At 41.9% G+C, this 18,557-nt stretch overlaps 1 protein-coding gene across 1 annotated transcript; it reads right to left on the reverse strand.

Annotated features, from left to right (window-relative positions):
* Positions 1-436: 436 nt before the first annotated feature.
* On the reverse strand, positions 437-18,557 carry C9H1orf94 (chromosome 9 C1orf94 homolog). Its single transcript, XM_042439170.1, has 6 exons — positions 18,280-18,557; positions 10,714-11,381; positions 9,972-10,141; positions 8,194-8,268; positions 2,186-2,370; positions 437-553 (listed from the first exon to the last, which is right to left on the reverse strand). Exons 1-6 carry the CDS (start codon positions 18,555-18,557, stop codon positions 478-480), a joined length of 1,452 nt encoding a protein of 483 aa, XP_042295104.1. The 3' UTR covers positions 437-477.

The following is an 18,557-nucleotide window of genomic DNA, read 5'->3' on the forward strand; positions in this document are numbered from 1 at the left end:
GAAAGATGGGTGCCAAAGATGGGGGCTATCACTTCCCAAGCTGTGTCACCAGCTCTTGAGTTAATCTTGCTTTTCAAACCTGATAGGAGTTATCACCGCCAAAAAACCCAACAACAACCCCACAACAACATCCAACAGAATTTTTTTTTTTTTTTGTATCACCTATCTTTATTATGACAACATTCAATTTTAAGCAGAACAGGTATTCAGCATAAATAAAAAATATTTTTATCTATCTCACACACACATTTTAAAAAATAATAATGTTTTTTTAAAAGTATTCTACTGCCCCATCAATTCCCAATACATAAAATTTTGGATAAACTGCTAACTCGCTCTTCTTTTAAACTCAAAATTACATCTTGGAATGCAAACCAGGTTTCCCTAACTTCGGAGCAAAAGATTCGCAACAGTATTCCATACTCTTCTCGGTAATGTTCACATCTCCAAGCAAACTCCAAAAGACGCCAGGAAATCTTAAAAACTGTTGCCACCTCCGTTGGAAGAGAAATACGGGTTGGTCCTAACAGGTCCTGCAGTGCTTGATGTGAAGCTGAAAAGAAAACCAATAGATTGAGTAAGCAGGAAAAAAATTGGGCACATATCTGCACTATGAGGTTACATACAGTGTATCGGTTTCATAGAATCATAGAATCATAGAGTTGGAAGAGACCACAAGGGCCATCCAGTCCAACCCCCTGCCATGCAGGAACTCTCAATCAAAGCATCCCCGACAGATGGCCATCCAGCCTCTGCTTAAAGACCTCCAAGGAAGGAGACGCCACTACACTCCAAGAAAGGAGTTTGTTCCACTGTCAGACAGCCCTTACTGTCAGGAAGTTCCTCCTAATGTTGAGGTGGAATCTCTTTTCCTGCAGCTTGCATCCATTGTTCTGTGGTCATACCACTATAGTTGCCATTTGTGCATCGCTAGGCTAGGTCACCTTGAGCCAATTTCTCAGCCTTGCCTACCCCACAGGGTTGTTGTGAGAAAAAAGTAAGGAGAACAGCCATGTATACTGCCTTGAATTCATTGCAGTTGAGGTGGGATATACATCTAACAAATAATAAATAAATCCATGGCAACTAAAACAGCCCCCCATGCCCTGTTTTTTATTATATTTTATTTTCATGATAGCACTAGACAGAATCTCCTTTCTTCTTAAATGCACTGCCAGTTGGATCACTTTGCACTTGATCTTAGCCAAAGGGCCAAGAAGCGATCAATTGGATCACTTTGAATAGCCGATAGCTTTTCTTGAAATGGAAATTTCTTCATCATAAAAAACTGCGGCGATGAGATTTTATACTTGCAAAACCAAAGTAAGAGTCCAAATGTTATTGAGGCCAACATTCATATTTTTTTCTGTATTGCTTAATTATATATCAGCATTGTTTTACTTACATTATATACACTTCTTAATGCACTTTAATCTATCTTAATCTATGTCTGTGGATTTCATGAATTTTCATCTGCTCTTTGTGGAGCATAATAAACTTAATGTGACTTGATTAATACATATAAACAAATAGATCATTTCTCCATTTTGAATCACTTTGCTTTTCTCCTCCAAACATTTTTTTAGAAGGAAAGATGTCCCCCATTCACCACTGTGTGTCTATGTACCTTCAAGTCACCTGTTGACTTGTGGTGACCCATACTTTTCCTATGGTTTTCTTAGGGAAGGAATACTCAGAGATGGTTTTGCCAATTCCTTCCTCTGAAATAGAGCCTACAGCACATGTCATTCCTTTGTGGTTCCCCATCTAAGTACTAACTAGACCTGACCCTCCTTAGTTTCCAAGATCAGAGGGGATCTGGTGCCTTTGGGGTTGTCAGCCTTCTACCCGTTTCAAAAACTTTGTTTCTGTTCTTGTTTCATTCTGGGTAAAATTGTAACCCTGAAATGATGCCATCCTTGTACCCAAATTCATGCCGAGGTTAATCTGAAACTCCTCCTCTGTATGATGAAAAGAGAAACCATACACAAATATTGTTAATTTCTACTAGAGCTGCTGAATTAATGGATTTACCTACATGTTGGCCTCCGATTCAAAAACTGATTCAGTGAGTTACTTAGATTGGCAGTAAGTAATAGAATTCCAGCTCACATGCTTTCATTAGCATTGGTTTCCATATCAAGACTAACTTGTACCTCTACCATGATTAAGTGCACTTACTTACCCATAGGAAGGGGAAAATGGATACTGTGGCCCATCCCCTGCCATTGCTGGATTATCACGCACACTGCTGGATGGCTTGGCTGGGTTCCTCTGCTGATATGAGTAGCCAGGCTGGACCAGTGGGATGTAGCTGAGCACAGGGGTATAAGGGGAGCGGAAGATTTGCTGAGGATTGTATGGAGCCAACTATGGGACAAGGAGGAAAAGACAAGTGGTGGCATGTGAATTTGGACCAGGTGGAATTTTCTGAAGAACTTCAAAATGGCTTGTTCCTTAAGAACTCAAGGAGATTATTTTCAGGATCAGACCACAGGTCTTCTCTGGTGAAGCCTCCTGTTTTCCAACCATGGGTGAGCAGATGTCTTTGGCAAGCTCATAAGGAATCATAGAATTGTAGAGTTGGAAGAGACCACAATGAAAGCATCCCTGACAGATGGCCATCCAGCCTCTGTTTGAAGACCTCTAAGGAAGGAGACTCCACTACACTCCGAGGGAGTTTGTTACACTGTCGGACAGCCCTTACTGTCAGAAGGTCCCTCTTAATGTTGAGCTGGAATCTCTGTTCCTGGAACTTGTATCCAGGAGAGAATGAATTAATTTCAACAGGGAGAAATAGCAGGGAGAGATGTTTTTCTGCACTTAAATGAAATGCATAGATATGGGATGGGGGACAGCTGGCTTAACAAGGCTATATGTGAAAGGGATCTAGTAGGCCACAAGTTGAACATGAGTCAGCATTGTGATGAGCTAAAAAAGCCAATGAGATTCTAGGCTTCATCAATAGAAGTATAGTGTCTACATTGAGGGAAGTAATAGTACCGCTCTATTTTACTTTGGCCAGACCTCACCTGGAATAATACTGTGTCCAGTTCTGGACACCACAATTGAAAAAGGATGTTGAGAAACGAATGTGTCCAGAGGAGGGCCACTAAAATGGTGAAGGGTCTGGAAACCATGCCTTATGAGGAGAGACTTAGGGAATTGCTGGGGATGTTCAGCCTAGAGAAGAGAAGGTTAAGAGGTGATATGATAGCCCTGTTTAAATACTTGAAGGGATGTGATGTTGCTCCAGAGAATTGCACCCAGAGCAATGGGTTCAAGCTCCAGGAAAAGAGATTCCACCTCAACATTAGGGAGAACTTCCAGAGAGTAAGAACTGTTCAGTGGTGGAATATGCTGCCTCTAATGGTGGTGGAGTCTCCTTTTTGGGATGTTTTTAAACAGAGGCTGGATGACCATTTGACACAAGAGGTGCTTTAATCATGTCTTCCTGTATTTATTTTTATATTAAATAAAATCTAAGGTGTGTGTGTGTGCGTGCAAGGAGGTTTTCCCCCTCAAAAAAAATGTCCCTAAATATTCTCTCCCAATTTCTCACGGAGACTGGCCATTTTCTTGACAGTCGAGCAAAATCCTCGTGTCAAGTCAAAACAACTTGTCAAGGCAATCCAAGACACTCTTTTCTCAGATGAGTTGAGAAAAAGCTGTGTGTAGTTGTGTGATATCGAAGGCAGTCTATCCACCACAATGAATAACTATGCACATATACACTTTACAAATTTGTCTAAGGCCATCAACTGGACAAAATTAAATGGTTTACAAAATATAACCCTCAACCCATTTCCACCGCCATTCTTTGGAATGGTCTTTTATAAAAAGCTTCCCCCCCCCCACTATCCTTTTTTCTCTCCCCTTTCAATTCCCTCCTTTCTTCCTTTCCGAAAAACGGCACTCCAAGAAGCATTAAAGCTCTTTAGGCCCCGTTTCTATGAAAGGGCTCAGTTCTTGAGGCGATGAATGGAAAGGACTCAAAAGTGTGTCAAGGAGCCGATCTTCTCCATTCACCTTCCTCCAGTTGAGAAAGGACTTCCAAACCACAGCTTATGATTTCTGGATAGGCTTGAACTTTACAAGCTCTCACCTGTTAAATGCCTGCAAGAAAAGTGGGGCAAGCAAAGAAGATAATATTTCATCAGGTGGAGGGAAAAAAGCAGGTTTTAAGGAATTCCCTTGATCTATTCTATTTTTTTGTGAGGGGGACCACTCTGAGTCTATTGACTTCTTGAGGCTGGGGAGGTTATTGTTATTGAACAGAACAGTTTCCCCAGCAGCTTCCATGCCAGGTACATGTACGCAACTGCCCTGTTGAGACATCCAAGGAGCGATGCAGTGTGCTGAACTTTATCCCCAAATAAGTCCAGCACCTTTCAAGTTTGGAGTAAAGCCCATCATGTGTTTCTAGCACCACTGATGTAGACGTCTCCAACCAATATTGGCAGCAAGAAGACTACTGCATGGTGCCAACAGATAACCACTGGAGCAATGAGTGGCACACCCATGGCATGCCTCAAAGGAAGTATGATGGGCCCCAAAGCCTCAGCACAAGCCTACACTGCACTGTCCTCTTCTGTGGATGCTTGTAAATAGTCAATACAGGATTATCCTATCCTATCCTGAGAATCTTTTGGGCTGAAGAGCGGGGTAGAAATACCGTTAATAAATAAAACATATCCTATCTCATCAGCTCTATATAATATCTGTTCTGAACTGACATAGAATTTGGAAATATGGTGGGCCCTTGGCATCTACTGGAGTTTGGTTCCAGGGCCCTCAATGGATACCAAAATCCAGCACACTCAAGTCCTATTATATATAATGGCAGAGTAAAATGGTGCCCCTAATATGAAATGGCAAAATTAAAGTTTGCTCTTGGTGGGAAGATTGAATATTTTCAGGCCATGGATGACTGAAACCGTGGATGTAGTATCCATGGAGATGTAGGGCTGATGATATAAAATCCCAGGAGAAATGTGGATGACGTAGAGTTTGGGAGACTCACTGCTCATCGGCTGGTGCCACCAGGCCTCTCTCTTTTTCCCCTCCTAGAAAAATCTGGCTGAAGCTCAAGGATGGCAAAATATTTCACAGCGTGCTCCTTTGTCCTATTGTGGCCAATATTCTGCATATCAAGTATAACTCATCCCCCCTTTTTTAGCTTTAAAACAAATCCCATCTCTTCCCCAGCTGGCCATGCATTATCGCCTCATCTCATTAATTTGTTTTATTTCCCTCCGTACTCCCAATATTTCAGAAGCCTCCATTCTCAGGTTTACGGTAGGGCCAAACTTATCTTTGGCATTGACAGGTGCTGGATTCAGGCCACGCTGCCTCTTTCTTGGGGATAACAAACACAACGCCTGCGCTCGTCCTATGCTTTTTACTGTCACAGTTCATCTTATTGTGGCCCATCCACTGTATTCCCCATTCCTCCCAAAGCGGCTTAAAATAGACTCTCCTGTTCAACTGCAAGAGGCAGACTCGGTTGGTTTTCTTCCAAAAGCTCATCTGTCTCTAAAGCAGGAATATGAAGCTCCTAGAACAGGGGTGTCTTAAAGCATCAGGGGTTCAGAGAACAAGGAACATTACCCATTCCCTAAGAATTGGGAGGACTGCCCTACTCTGCAGAATCCCATAAGAAAAACCTGAAATGTTTTCCCCAACCCACCCCTCTGAGATATTTCATAATGATATTTCAACCCAATATGGGACATATGGGTAAGCCTTGGTTCCAAGACGTGACTGAGATGTCAGCCTGAGCTGTCACATCTCTGCTGGAGGAATCCTTCCCAAGGAAAGCAATTATGAATTATAGCAAGCCTTTGACGGCCATTGAGTTTTTGAAACCGTTACATTCCGTTCTGTGCAAAGTTTGCAAATAGTTGTTCCTGACAACTATGAACAAATCTGCGGAGACGTATTATGTTCTGCGTGTTGCCTGTGTCCATCCAGAGCATTTCCTGTGCGGCAACATGCTGGCTCCTGTGCAGAACATGCTGCTTTATGTGCAAAACAACCATGCGCGAATTTTGTGCAGAGTAAGTTCCCAATTGCAACATTTTCTGAGCAGGAAACCACTTGTTTTCTACGAAAAGCAATAACAGGTGAATTTTACACAAAATAAGTCTTGAACTATGAAGATTCCCATCAGTCCGGGATTCTTCTCTTCAAGGTTTCTCAAGACTCAAAAATGGGGGGGGGGGGCTTTTTATGACAATTTTGTGGATATTGTTTTAATATTCTTTCTGTCCTAGCGCTTGTGGGATGGGATTTTGTAACATCACTGTAATTGTATATACCAGTGATGGTGAACCTTTTAGAGGCCGAGTGCCCAAACTGCAACCCAAAACCCACTTATTTATTGCAAAGTGCCATGTCCCTCTGGCTTTCTAGTAACAAACTCTGGCAAACTCTGTGCTGGGGCAATGGCACATGTGCCCACAGAAAGGGCTCTGAGTGCCACCTCTGGCACGCGTGCCATAAGTTCACCATCACCTTTTTGCCCCCTGCTTATTTCAGTTAGGGTCAGCTACTTCAAGAATCACTTGTCTTTATATTTCAAGCTAATTTTATTATATTTTGGAGTTCATTTGTTTCACTTTTTCTTTTTACTTCTCTCCCCCCCCCCTTTTTTTTAATCTTTCATCTTGCCTTTTGTTTGGTACTGATTTGACAGTTTGTGGATTTGCATGAATTTGTTTTGCTAGCTTTATTATCCTCCCTCTTTTGCATTAGTTTAAGCATCTATCTTTTGATTCATTGTTTACAAATGTCATTTACTTTATTGACTTTCCCGGTCCTTTGTTTAATAAAGAGTTTTAGTTGTTGATTCTTTAATTCCCCTTCATTTTTTTTAGTACCTTGCTCTGTGTGTGTTTAGCTTATTAAAAATTTACCCCGAATCCCATCCCTTCTCAATTAGCCCAATTAGTTTGCTAGGATCGTATGTTAGCCCTTTAGGAATTGTTACCAACTTGCATGGATTCACACTAGCCACAAAAATTGCAGTGCAGACAAAGCCATATCCATTCTTAACCTATTAACAGGATTCCAACCATTAGCTAGAATACGTGAATCAGACAGAGCTCAGAAATTGGTCACAAACTGATATATTGGTCACAAATCTGGGGATTTGATCACCTCACCATCTCAGTTTGACCAAGAGTCTCCAAATTCCAAATTCTACCCATATTTTCTTTCCATCCTAATTTTGTAACAGGTTGCATCTTCTCCGTACCATGACTTTCTTTCCTAGAAATGAGCTGTAAACCTTGCAAAGGTATGTATGTCCAAGGTCAGTCTGACTCTTTATAAATAATAATAATAATAATAATAATAATAATAATAATAGGGCAACAAGTCTTAGGACTACTTTGGCTGCGGCTGCATCCATACCACAGAAATAATCCAGTTTGACACCACTTTAACTGCCAAGGCTCAATGCTATGGCATTCTAGGAACTGTAGTTTGTTGTCTGATAGAGAAGCCTAAAGGCCTTGCAAAACTATAGTTCCCAGATTTGAAAAAGAACATGCATTTTTGGGGTGCAGGCAAGCGGAACTGTCCTGTTCATTCGCCCACATTGAAAGTCTGGCTTTGAATCCGTATGTTTTCAGCATTAATGTTGAACCAGGGTTGCCACCTCCTTTTCTTTTTTTCTGAGCAGCTTCTCAGCTTTAACATGGAGATGGCAACTATCATGCAGGTGCAACCCGCCCCCCACCCCCCTTTTGAATGGCTCAGTCTGCAAAAGCTGGATATAGAGCTATGCAAAGATGGAGGAGAATACCATTTCAGATTATTTTGGGGAGAATTTACCACCACCACCACCCCAAAAAAAACCCTCAAATTTCTTCTCGTGCCGAATGAAAGAATTTCAGTGTATGAAAAAGAAAATGAATAGATTGCTTGATTGCTATAGTTTACCAGTATTGTCTGGGAAGGGGAATCTGCTCTGAAGCATTGGGTATATTCATGAGTACGGATAGCACCTTGGATAACAGTTTTAAAGGGCTAAAACCAGGAGTAAAGTCACCGTTCCACTGGCACTGGAGCCCATAACAACCATTGGAGAGAGGGACATGGTCAAAGGAATTGAAAGCAGTTGTCTCCACCCAGACTAACACATCTTCCACCAAATCATGCTGGAGAAAAATTCATGGTGTTTTGTACCTGGCGGGAATAGCATCCCAGCTGAGGATGTAGCGTCTGCTGGTAAGGGATCCGTGCTCTTTGCTGATACAAACTCTGTTTTTTAAAAAAAGAACATAAGTCAGAATTTGATCGATGTAGATCTGGATCTTTTATTATTATTTTAGACCTGTTCACTGAGCCTCAGGCATTTACCTGGAACAGAAGTTACTTGGGAAAGAAGGAATGGGTTGCCACCAAAGTTGCAAGCCCCAGTCTAAGACAGTGATAATGGCAACTTGCTAAAACAAATAACTTCTCGTCCCAAATGAGCCAATGTATTGAAATTTGGAATATATTATTTCTATTTCCCAGCATCATGGTTCATTTTTGTCCCAGTGCACAACACTGGTTCTGATAAAAAGTACTCCAATGTCAAAAAGCAATCAATGTGTTGGGAAATGTTTTTCTCCTGGTCAATTCTTTTTCGGTAAGAAGAACTGTAGATAACAAATGACTGAAATCTGGGGATAGCGTTTAGGGTTCTTCCGGTGACAATGTCTCGGATTGCCTATATTGTCCGTCTAGCTTTGTTTGTATTCTGCAACAAACTGAGACTCTGGAGGTCTACAATGACTTGTCCTCATGCAGGAGAGTTGAAATAGATATGTAATATAATTTCCCAAAGGGAACAACACTGCCAGCATAGATGGAGTAGGAGGAAAAAGAGAATGAGATAATCTGAGATCCTATGTCATGCTTGCCTAATATAAATCTGTATGCACACAATTACACAGTAGTTACACGACACCATTCTTCTGTTGAATGGTGCAACTGAGTGTTATCTGCTAACATGCCTACTTTTGATCAACTGTACAACATAGTGGCAATTTCTGCAGTCCCAGTGAAGGATCTGAGAAATTGTCATATACCGACCAAGAATGCTTAACTGCATGGCTGAAATCCTGTTGGTTAGTCCCAACTTGAGTAGACCCATTGAATCAATTGTTGAATGGTAAGTCGACATGTGAGCAAACCAAATTGATTCAGTGGTTCAGATTGGTTCAGTGTGGTTGAGACTAACAATAGAATACAGGCCCATGTGAAATGTGGCCTCTCCTAGCTTGTGTGTTCTTCCTCATTAATAACTCTTGCTATCTCGACCACATGCCAATGATACTTGGTCGTATGTGTCCTGGTTTTCATCTGTGAAATGCTGGAGGATATGGAAATGGTTACACTTCTGGACTACTTATGAGACTATCAACTGAATACATCAGTTGCACAATGGCCAAAACATGCGTCATCCACCTGTGTTCCACGACTGCTTGTAGAACATATGCATATGACGCCAACAGGATTCTGGCTGTGGATGGTGATAGAAAGAGATAAGATGGTTAGTCAGACTTTATAAGCTACTCGGAGATGGTGCAATTTTGGAGTTTATCACACTGCTGCAAAGGGGGGGAATGGATGTTATTGCACATGAAATTGCTGGGTCACTGCTGGCCGACAACCATCCATCCCCAAGCCATGCTTATCATGCCAATTTTGGTAGTACGGAAGCATTCCATTCTTCAAAATCAGTGTGCGCAGCCCCAATCAGGCAAAAATAGGTGTGCGATAAACTCCTTTGTCTGCTTTCTCTCATTCCTGTGGCATGGCCCTGGGAAATGTGCAACCCCTAGCTTGGCACATCAACAGGATTCTGACCATGATCCTTCCCTGACCATACCATCACCACCACCACCCTCCTCTGCTATGCACTCATTTTTGGAGATCTTTCATATCTCCCTGATGTAGACTCAGAACAACATTACCTGATACTGTGGGAAGTTCGAATGGTTTGGAAAAACAGGAGGCGGAGGGTAGTTCAGGCTAAGCCACATTGGCTGCTTTAGCGAGGTGGTTGTTGAGGTTGTAGGAAACCGTGGGGTGAACACATTTCCACTGTACTTCAGGTTGTTCTTATCAAATGCTCCTGATGTTGCTGTGAAAAATACAAGCCATGATTAGACACAAGATGCTAGGGCATGAGAAGGGCTGTTTATTTCATTCCTTAATCTTGGCTTTTCTCTCAAGAACTTTCTTCCTGCCATTGGCACAGATAATTTTGGTTGGCACAACAAACGTATCTGGAAGGTTTTAACAGTGAATAAGGAATTGAACACCAAATCTTTCTAGTCTAACTCTAGCTCTCCAATCCGGACATAGTACTGTTTCTCTCTCACATCAGTAGTCATGATTATTGGGTTATTTTTGCTCCCGAACTACACCAATACACCTGAAAATGCCCACCTATTGCCCACATGTCTCACCCTCTTGAAAAATCTTCCTTTTAGAGACATATATCAGCCCCATTTGGTGACTGCATGTGGTGATGAATCACTAACAGCCCCCACTTTGGCCAATATACAACCAGAGAAAAAGGCTAGTTTGGGCATAGGCAAGAGAGGATGATATAAGAAGGCACCTATTCCTCTATCTGTTTCCCTCCAATCTATTGGACTCTTGTCTTTCAAAACCTCAAATCACTATCACCAATTAGCCCGCAACCCTTACCATGGTTTTGACAGAGCGCATCAGCAACCAGCTCAGGCTCACTTTTTGAGCAGATCTTGGCAAACACTGGGAGCTGCTTCTTATGCCCAGATTCATGACTTTCCATCACTGCCATGATTGGAGGTGGCCTCGCGATGCTTTCTTTGTGGGATGCAGATCCAAAGATATTATTCTGAAGGATGTCCTTGATTGACTTGGCTTCTTCAGTCACCCCTTTGTTATCCAGGCTTTTGACAGCCTCCATGCGTTTCAGCGGCAACTGGGCCAATAACTTGGCAATCTGAGTGTTGGAACCCACTGGGTTATTGCTTCCACTTTCTGTACTTTTGGTCGTCTTGTAGATGAAATTTGCAGGGAGCAGGATGCCTGTGACAGTGGACTTGGTAGAAAGCTGGGCATCACAGATCGATCTCAGCTTCACCTCTCTTTTGTTCCCAGTCAGTGCTCTGTAGACATTTTCCATTACCTCCCTCTCTTCTGATGTCTGATCTTCCTCAGATGCCATAGTGAGGTTGCTAGTTGAAGCCTTGCACGGACCAGCCGAGGGCACTTTCTCATCATCCGATCTTTGAGCCTCCAGGTCAGCTGCATTCTCCTGGGTGAGGCTTAAATATTCCTGCTCAACCAGCAGAGATATGTCATCTTTGCAAATGTTGGTTTCCAAAGATCTACATGAAAGAGAGGGAGGGAGAGAGGGACCATTTATATAGACAAAAAGGAAGTGCGGCAAAAAGGCACAAAGGCATATAGGCAAAGAGAATGTGTAAATGCCTTTACACATGTGGCTGTACTCTTTTGGCCATTGTGCAATGGATATGAATATTGATACGGAGTTCCCTGTTTTATAAGTGAAGTTCCACAAACATCACCATTTCACATAGGCCCATAGTCTATTGTTATTCAACTTGAGCAATGCCACTGAATCAGTTGGATTGACCCATGTGTTGACTCAATATTCACCAATGGGTCTACACTAGCTGGGTTTAACCAACAGGATTTCAGCCTTGCAGTTGTGCATTCTAAGATGTTGCATAACTATTCCATCAATGCCTTCAATGTATTACTCCCTGGGGTTTCAGAAGCAGCCACTGTGTGCTCCCCATTGCACAACAGGAAAAGAAATGGATCAATATTGAACAGAAGAATAGTGTAGTGAAACCACCTTGAAACTATAAGGGTTTAGATTTTCACTACTGAAGCATAATGTGAGAGCTTTCCATGTTTTTGTGAAGCTACCATTTTTCTTGGGCATATGCAAAACAATAAGCAACATTGCAGAACACAGCCAAAACAATTCCTCTAGCAAGCGAGTCAAGCTATCAGCTACAAAAGCGTGACAGCCAAGTGTCCTCGACAAGACCGATCCTTTGCTTGTAAACTCTTTGAGAAAACCCAAGGAGCCCCGGTTAGAGTTTGTCGAACTACACCATCTGGCAACACAAACACAAACTTTTCTGGAAAGCCAATTTTGCTTTATCGCTCACTACCAATTACCATTAGCTGCATAAATACGGTTTGCTTTTTTCCTTTACTTACTTTGTTACAAGCTCTGAGGACGGAACAGATGGTGTTAGAAATATGCACCACATACATACTTATCTAATATCTATACATATCAATAATGTGCCAGATTTCTGAGTAAGCTGCATATTACTTAATTATCTCTAATTATGGCATCACTGTGTCATTAGAACAGCCTCTATTATTTGGTAAATTGAATAGATCTTCCATTTCCTTTCATTCAAAAGCTCTCTCAAACTTTGCTGCTTTGCGAGACAAAGCAATGGTTTAGTCATCTCTACGAATCACAGATCTTGGAACGGATGCACAGTTTTGAAAGGTACGCACAGTTATCAATCAAAAGAGAGCATCCTCTCCACCTATGATTAGGCTGAAATGGTTGCCAAAGTTATGCATCCACCATACTCCTCTTCCACTACCCAAACTTGAGTCTTCCAGGTGTTTTGGACTTCAGCTCCCAGAATTCCTCATTGTTGGTCAAGCTGGCTGGGGCTTCTGGGAGTGGAAATCCAAACACCTGGAAGACCAACATTTGGGGACCACTGTTTTAGGGCAATTCTTCCCAACCCAAAGCCTCCAGCTCTAACTGGTGATAAAATCCATCATCATTTGCATAGGGCACCTGTATGTTCACTGATGTGATAGAAATTGTAGTCTAACCCCTCTGGAAGATTTAAAGATATAGCCGTGTTAGTCTGTAGAATCAATATGTAGAGAGATCTTGTAGCACCTTTGATGCTAACTGAAAGAAAGAAGTTGGCAGCATGAGTTTTTGCAGACTTCAGTCTGCATCCTACTAAGGAAGTAGACTGAAGTTTACGAAAGCTCATGCTGCCAACTTCTTTCTTTCAGTTAGTCTCAAAGTTGCTGCAAGAACCATCTGGAGGATGCCAGCTTGGCTGTGTTTGAAAGCTCTGGGAGGTTACCATTTTGCCTGTCTGCCTCTAATTCATGACCCCCATCCCCTGCCTTGCTCACTGGGTGTCAAAGTTACTTATTTCATTCTTACATATGAGAAGGATTTAACAGAATAATCTCCATTGGGTGAGCTTGTGCTCTTGCACAATGTAGGGAAGAGTCTTAGCATTTCGAGACCTTTTTGTGTGTGTGTAAAAATGCCATGAAGGTTTTGCCCTCAAAACCTGCTTTGCACAAAACGTGACATGTTGCTTAAAAATGAATTTTATGCTGTGGGATCACACTTCAGTTGTGCCATGCCCCCTCATTGCAGAAGTGTGACATCGCACAACCAATGTGCATTGCACCTTGCTGAGCAACACGCAACCATGTATGGTGATGCAATCATGTACAGTGCCGACATGTGATGCTCAATGTGAAATGACACGCAGCGGCATCACAAGTGTAACTCTGCTTTCATGAACTTCAACGAATATGATTTTTTTATGCACTGGCCAAAAATGTCTACCCACTTCCATAAGGGGAATTATACATGCATAAGACACCAACAAGATGCCAGTGCCAGACCATGTTTCCCAGAATTCCCCAGCCAGCGGGGCCACTGAGAAATTCTAGGTCTCTATAGTCTAAAAATTAACTTTCTAAAGCACTGCTCTTTCTATTCCTCCATAATCCGGCACAATGCTGATTCCACAAATCCTGAGCCTTTGCTAGGGATTCAGAAGTTCCCACAGAGTTTATCTTCACTGGCTTAGGTCCAGACATTTAAAATAAAGCTGTTTGCCTCGTCTCACACAACTAGCATCACAGTTTAAAAAAACAAAACGCTGTTCTGTTAGGACATCTTCATTCTGGAATCATAAAATGGAATACATAACTGTAATTTCCCTCTGTGCAGGGAATCTGGGAGTTGTAGAAGTGTTTCCACCTCTCCCTCAACCATGAAGTCAGGCTAAGAAAGCTTCCAGAAATGAAATGCAAATGGAATTTGGAAGTTCTTGCTTGGGCGAGGTGGAAGAGAAAAAATTACAAGCCGAACCGAGGCTGTGAGTATAAAATATAGTGTGGTAGTCCCATGCTGAGAGCCTGCTTGGGGGTTGGACTAGGACACTGGAAGACCAGGGTTCAAATCCCTCCTCAGCCATGGAAACCCACTTTGGGCGAGTCACACCTTCTCAGCTTCAGAGGAAGGCAATGGCAAATTCAGCAAAGAACAAATTCTGCAAAGAAAACCCCACGAAAAATTCTCCTTAGGGTCTCCATAAATCAGAAATGGCACAAAGGCACACAACAAGTCACACTTGGCAAAGAAACCTATTAAAAGCCACCACCAAAAACTGATGGATGATAACACACATTTTGGATTACTAGACATTCATACAGAAAAGAAAGAGATGTGGGTTTGTCGGTTTTGGTGACAGTCACATCTTTGCCATAATATTTAGGCACTAGCCAGAATGCTGCTGATGACATATGCATGCACTGTATGTCTCCTTTACACGGGGGGCTGTCCGGTTTTGGCAATTGTGCAACGGAAATATTAATTTTATGGCTCTATAAGTGAAATACTGCATTTCCCATGGGCCTAATCCTATTGATCTTCTTAGTCCTGCCCAGAACAAAGTCATTGTGTTAATTGGATTTACCTACATGTTAGTCCATCATTCAAACATTGATTGATTTGATCTACCATAGCTGAGACTGACCAACAGCATCCCAACCATGAAGTTGTGCACTGTTGAAAGGTACAATACTATTCATCAGTGCCTTTAGCGTACCACTTTGTTGACTGTGGAAACCTCCGCTGTGCATTCTCTATTGCACAGTGAAAGAAAACAAGAAGGCACATTGGTAGATCCAAAGTCGGTTGGACACCACTGGTATTCAGAAGACAGATAATGTAGAACAACCATGGCTGCATCTACACTGGGAAAATAACACATTTTGACACTGCTTTAATTACAATGGTTCAATGCTATAGAATCTGGTGGGATTATAGTTTGGTGTGGCACCAGAGCTCTCTGACAAAGAAGGCTAGCTATCTCACAAAACTACAAATCCAAGGATTCCATAGCATTGAGCCAAGACTTGCACAACAATAGAACTTTATATCAAGGTGTCATTGTGCAACTGTCACGTAACTTGATGGGCATAAAGTTACATTCTGCCTTCTTGATGTAGGATTGTGGCTATGAGCCTAGTTTAATCCGCTCTCCTTATGTGACTTCTGCAAGACAGGTAAGTTTTTGTTGGAACAGGGGAAGAGAGGGTTGAGAAATTCAGATATTAAGTCAATAACCTTAATCGATGAGGGGGAGAAAATGGTATGTGACATAATCCCCAAATCTGAGGGTGAAGCAAGGACTAAGAGAGACTATTCCAGCCAGATTCAACTGAGGCATAAGATTAAATCTCAAAGAGGAAGATGACGAGGATGTTGATCTTGTCGTTTCACATTTTTCTGACCTTGGAAGCCAAAGCATCCCTTGCAGACACCTTTAATTCATTACACAAAGGGCATGGATTGTTTCTCTGCTGTCTGCATGCACAAACTTCAGATCTCAGGCCACACTCGCCTGCCAAAGGATGGAAGGTGTCTGTTCAATTTGTCATCTCCGGTAACATTTGGGACCAAGATTATACCTCGTGCCCTTTCGGCTTGATCTGGCGGCCTTTAATTATTTTAACATATTGACTTATGCAAATGAGTTGCTCCAAGCCCAATTTGAAAGGGCTCTGGAATCTTTTGAATAAACAACCAAGATTTGCTTTTCCCAGTTTGGGGTGTTTTTGCATGGCTCTCTCCCCCACCACAAAGGAATAAGAATTAGGAGCATTTCTATTCCTTGTTTCTGTATCAATGTGATTTTTCATTATATTAATGCTGGAAGATGCTATACTTTAACAGTCAAACTCTCTCTCACCTTTCTCTGCTATGTTGGCCCTTTTCTGCTGAGTTTAAAGAATGGTTTATTTGGATTGGGAATCCTGTAAATGTCCAGATGTTGTCAAACTGCAACTCCCAGTAGCCCTAGCCAGCATAGTCAATGGTGAGGTACGCTGGGCATTGCAGTCCAATACCATTTGGAGGGCTACAAGATTTCCATTTTTGGACTAAACTTATTGGCCCCATGTGTGTTCTAAAGTCACCGTATGTTCTTTTAAGTTCTTTAACAAGTATATGTTTTTAAGTTGATTGCGAAAAGAAGTATTCAATACCTCCTTGCCCAGTGAAACTTCCCCAGATGCAACCAGCATCTTCAATGCCAGAGCATACATCCATGGCTTATTCATGACTGGGGAGGACAGGACCATCCAGAGAGATTTTGGCACAGATGGGGCATTTTACTACGAGTGCACAGCCTACTGAGGATTCTCCAAACACCAAGAAAGTCCTTGTCTGTAGCATGAGAGTGAGACTTTTTAGCAACTTGTGCAGAAACTATCTGCCCAGAAGTCGCATCTTTTCCCCCTTTCTGCAGCTAAGTGCACAAATAGTAAGCACAAAAAGACAGACGGATCAATCAAAACAGATGCAAACAATACAGCCAAGGCTCCTACCTTTTCATCGTCTGTGCAGCAAGGGATCGTTTATCATTAAACAGTAAACAATATCATTAGCATTAAACATTCATAGCCATCTTAAGTTAGAAGTGCACAAAAATCCATCTTGAAAATACTCAAAATCTCCCTAATGCCGATTAAAAACAACAACAACAACAACCCTCAGTTCCATATTGGCAAGAAATATTGTTGTGTTGTCCTGTGTATTGTGTAAGGATGAACTCCATCTGGGGTTTCACCCTTATTTCAAGGATAAGGGAGCATTTTGTTTCCATACCTTTTGATAAGAATGTACCAAGATTCACACAGATACATTCAGCTGACATCCTACTTTGAGTGTACATAGTGTAAATCTACATTCAAGAAGTTACACAGGGGTTGCACCTCAATGCCTTCCTGATACTAGCATTGTGGATCCAATGTTATATTAGTTTTCCTAAGCAATATGAGTCCAGATATTGATTCTCATTACATTTATTCCTTACTCTTCTTCCAATGAACCCAGAAAATCACATGTGTTTCCTGACCTCCAGGATGATCTTAAGATATAAGGCTAATGACATTATTTCTATTATATATCTTGCTAATATATCGAAACAGAGGTGTGGTTTTGAGCGGAAACCTTGCCTTATGGGACAACCTTCTCCTCTCAGGTCTGTACCCAAGAACCTGAAGATGTGCATGGTTTTGAAGCACCAACAAATGCATTACTTATATTACAAGTTATATCGCAAGGAAGGAGAAACATTAAGAAGAACCTCCTAATAGTAAGAGCTATTCAACGGTGGAACAGAGGGCCTCAAAAGGTGGTGGGCTCTCCATCTTTGGAAGTCTTGAAACCGAGGTTGGGTGGCCATCTTTCAGGAATGCTTTGATGGTATATTCCTTCAAGGCAGATTGGGTTGAACTAGATGGATCATGGAATAATAGAGTTGGAAGAGAATGCAACATGCAATCCTACTTGCTTGCTTTCCCGTTCTTCTTCTGTTATAGTTTATGTCGATGGGTCTTTAGTTTGAAATGTCTGGGTATTTTATGAGATGAAGGTCTGGTCAGCATGATCTCAGCTTTGTATTAATGCCACCAATTATTATTGTGTTATTATTGGGATTGGTTTTTAATATGCAAGGTGTCTTGAAAGCCAAAACAAATATGGCTGGCCTTGAAAGACTACAAATACATCCAGTTAGAATAATAATTAGTAATAATGGGACATACTCAGCAGGTGCTCAGAGATACTCCCCCTTTTATCATTCCACGTCTGGTATTGAGATGAGGTTGTATGTTCAAGTGCGCACAGATCAAGGATTAAAATTAAATTTGGAGAACAATTTGGTAAGGTGGTTTCACCACCAACAACAATTGTGATGAAGCCAGAAGAATAAGGTTTTAGGGTATAAACTATTGGTTGATTTCCCACCCTTCTCCCAAGGAGTCGAGGCCACTTACAGTTAAACTGAAAGAACTAAATCCACCCACAGATACATCTCTATTTTCAGCTTTCTAGATAGACTTCCCATAGGTGAAGGTATTCAAAACAGAACCGGATCAAAATGTACTCACTCCTTTTGGGAACTGCTGCTGGTGCTACTATTGTCTTCTCTGAGGGCCTCTGAAGATGTGATGGGATGACAGCTAAGTTGGAGAAGTGGAGATGAGGACCTCGGCTGGAGCTCCTCCGGGAGACCTTGCACCCTCTTCCAGATCTCATGACAAGCTTTATCTAAACCATCCTGGGGAGTATTGTGATGGATCCAGATGTGTCTTGGGAAAGGGCCCAGGGGGAAAGAGCCTTTGGGATTGACCGTCGAACACGGGAGCCCACCTCTGCTTGCCAGCAT

Source organism: Sceloporus undulatus, chromosome 9 (genome assembly GCF_019175285.1).
Source record: "Sceloporus undulatus isolate JIND9_A2432 ecotype Alabama chromosome 9, SceUnd_v1.1, whole genome shotgun sequence".
In the NCBI taxonomy this organism is placed as follows: Eukaryota; Metazoa; Chordata; class Lepidosauria; order Squamata; family Phrynosomatidae; genus Sceloporus; species Sceloporus undulatus.

Bases quoted from the DNA above. Each gene is read 5' to 3' on its own strand.
- C9H1orf94 (XM_042439170.1), bottom strand. From the start codon at position 18,557: ATGCTGGCAAGCAGAGGTGGGCTCCCGTGTTCGACGGTCAATCCCAAA. The intron at 10,142-10,713 runs GTAAGGGTTGCG...TATTTTTCACAG, and splicing joins TGCGCTCTGTCAAAACCATG to CAACATCAGGAGCATTTGAT. The intron at 2,371-8,193 runs GTACAAAACACC...CTTGTCCCATAG, and splicing joins TGGGATGCTATTCCCGCCAG to TTGGCTCCATACAATCCTCA.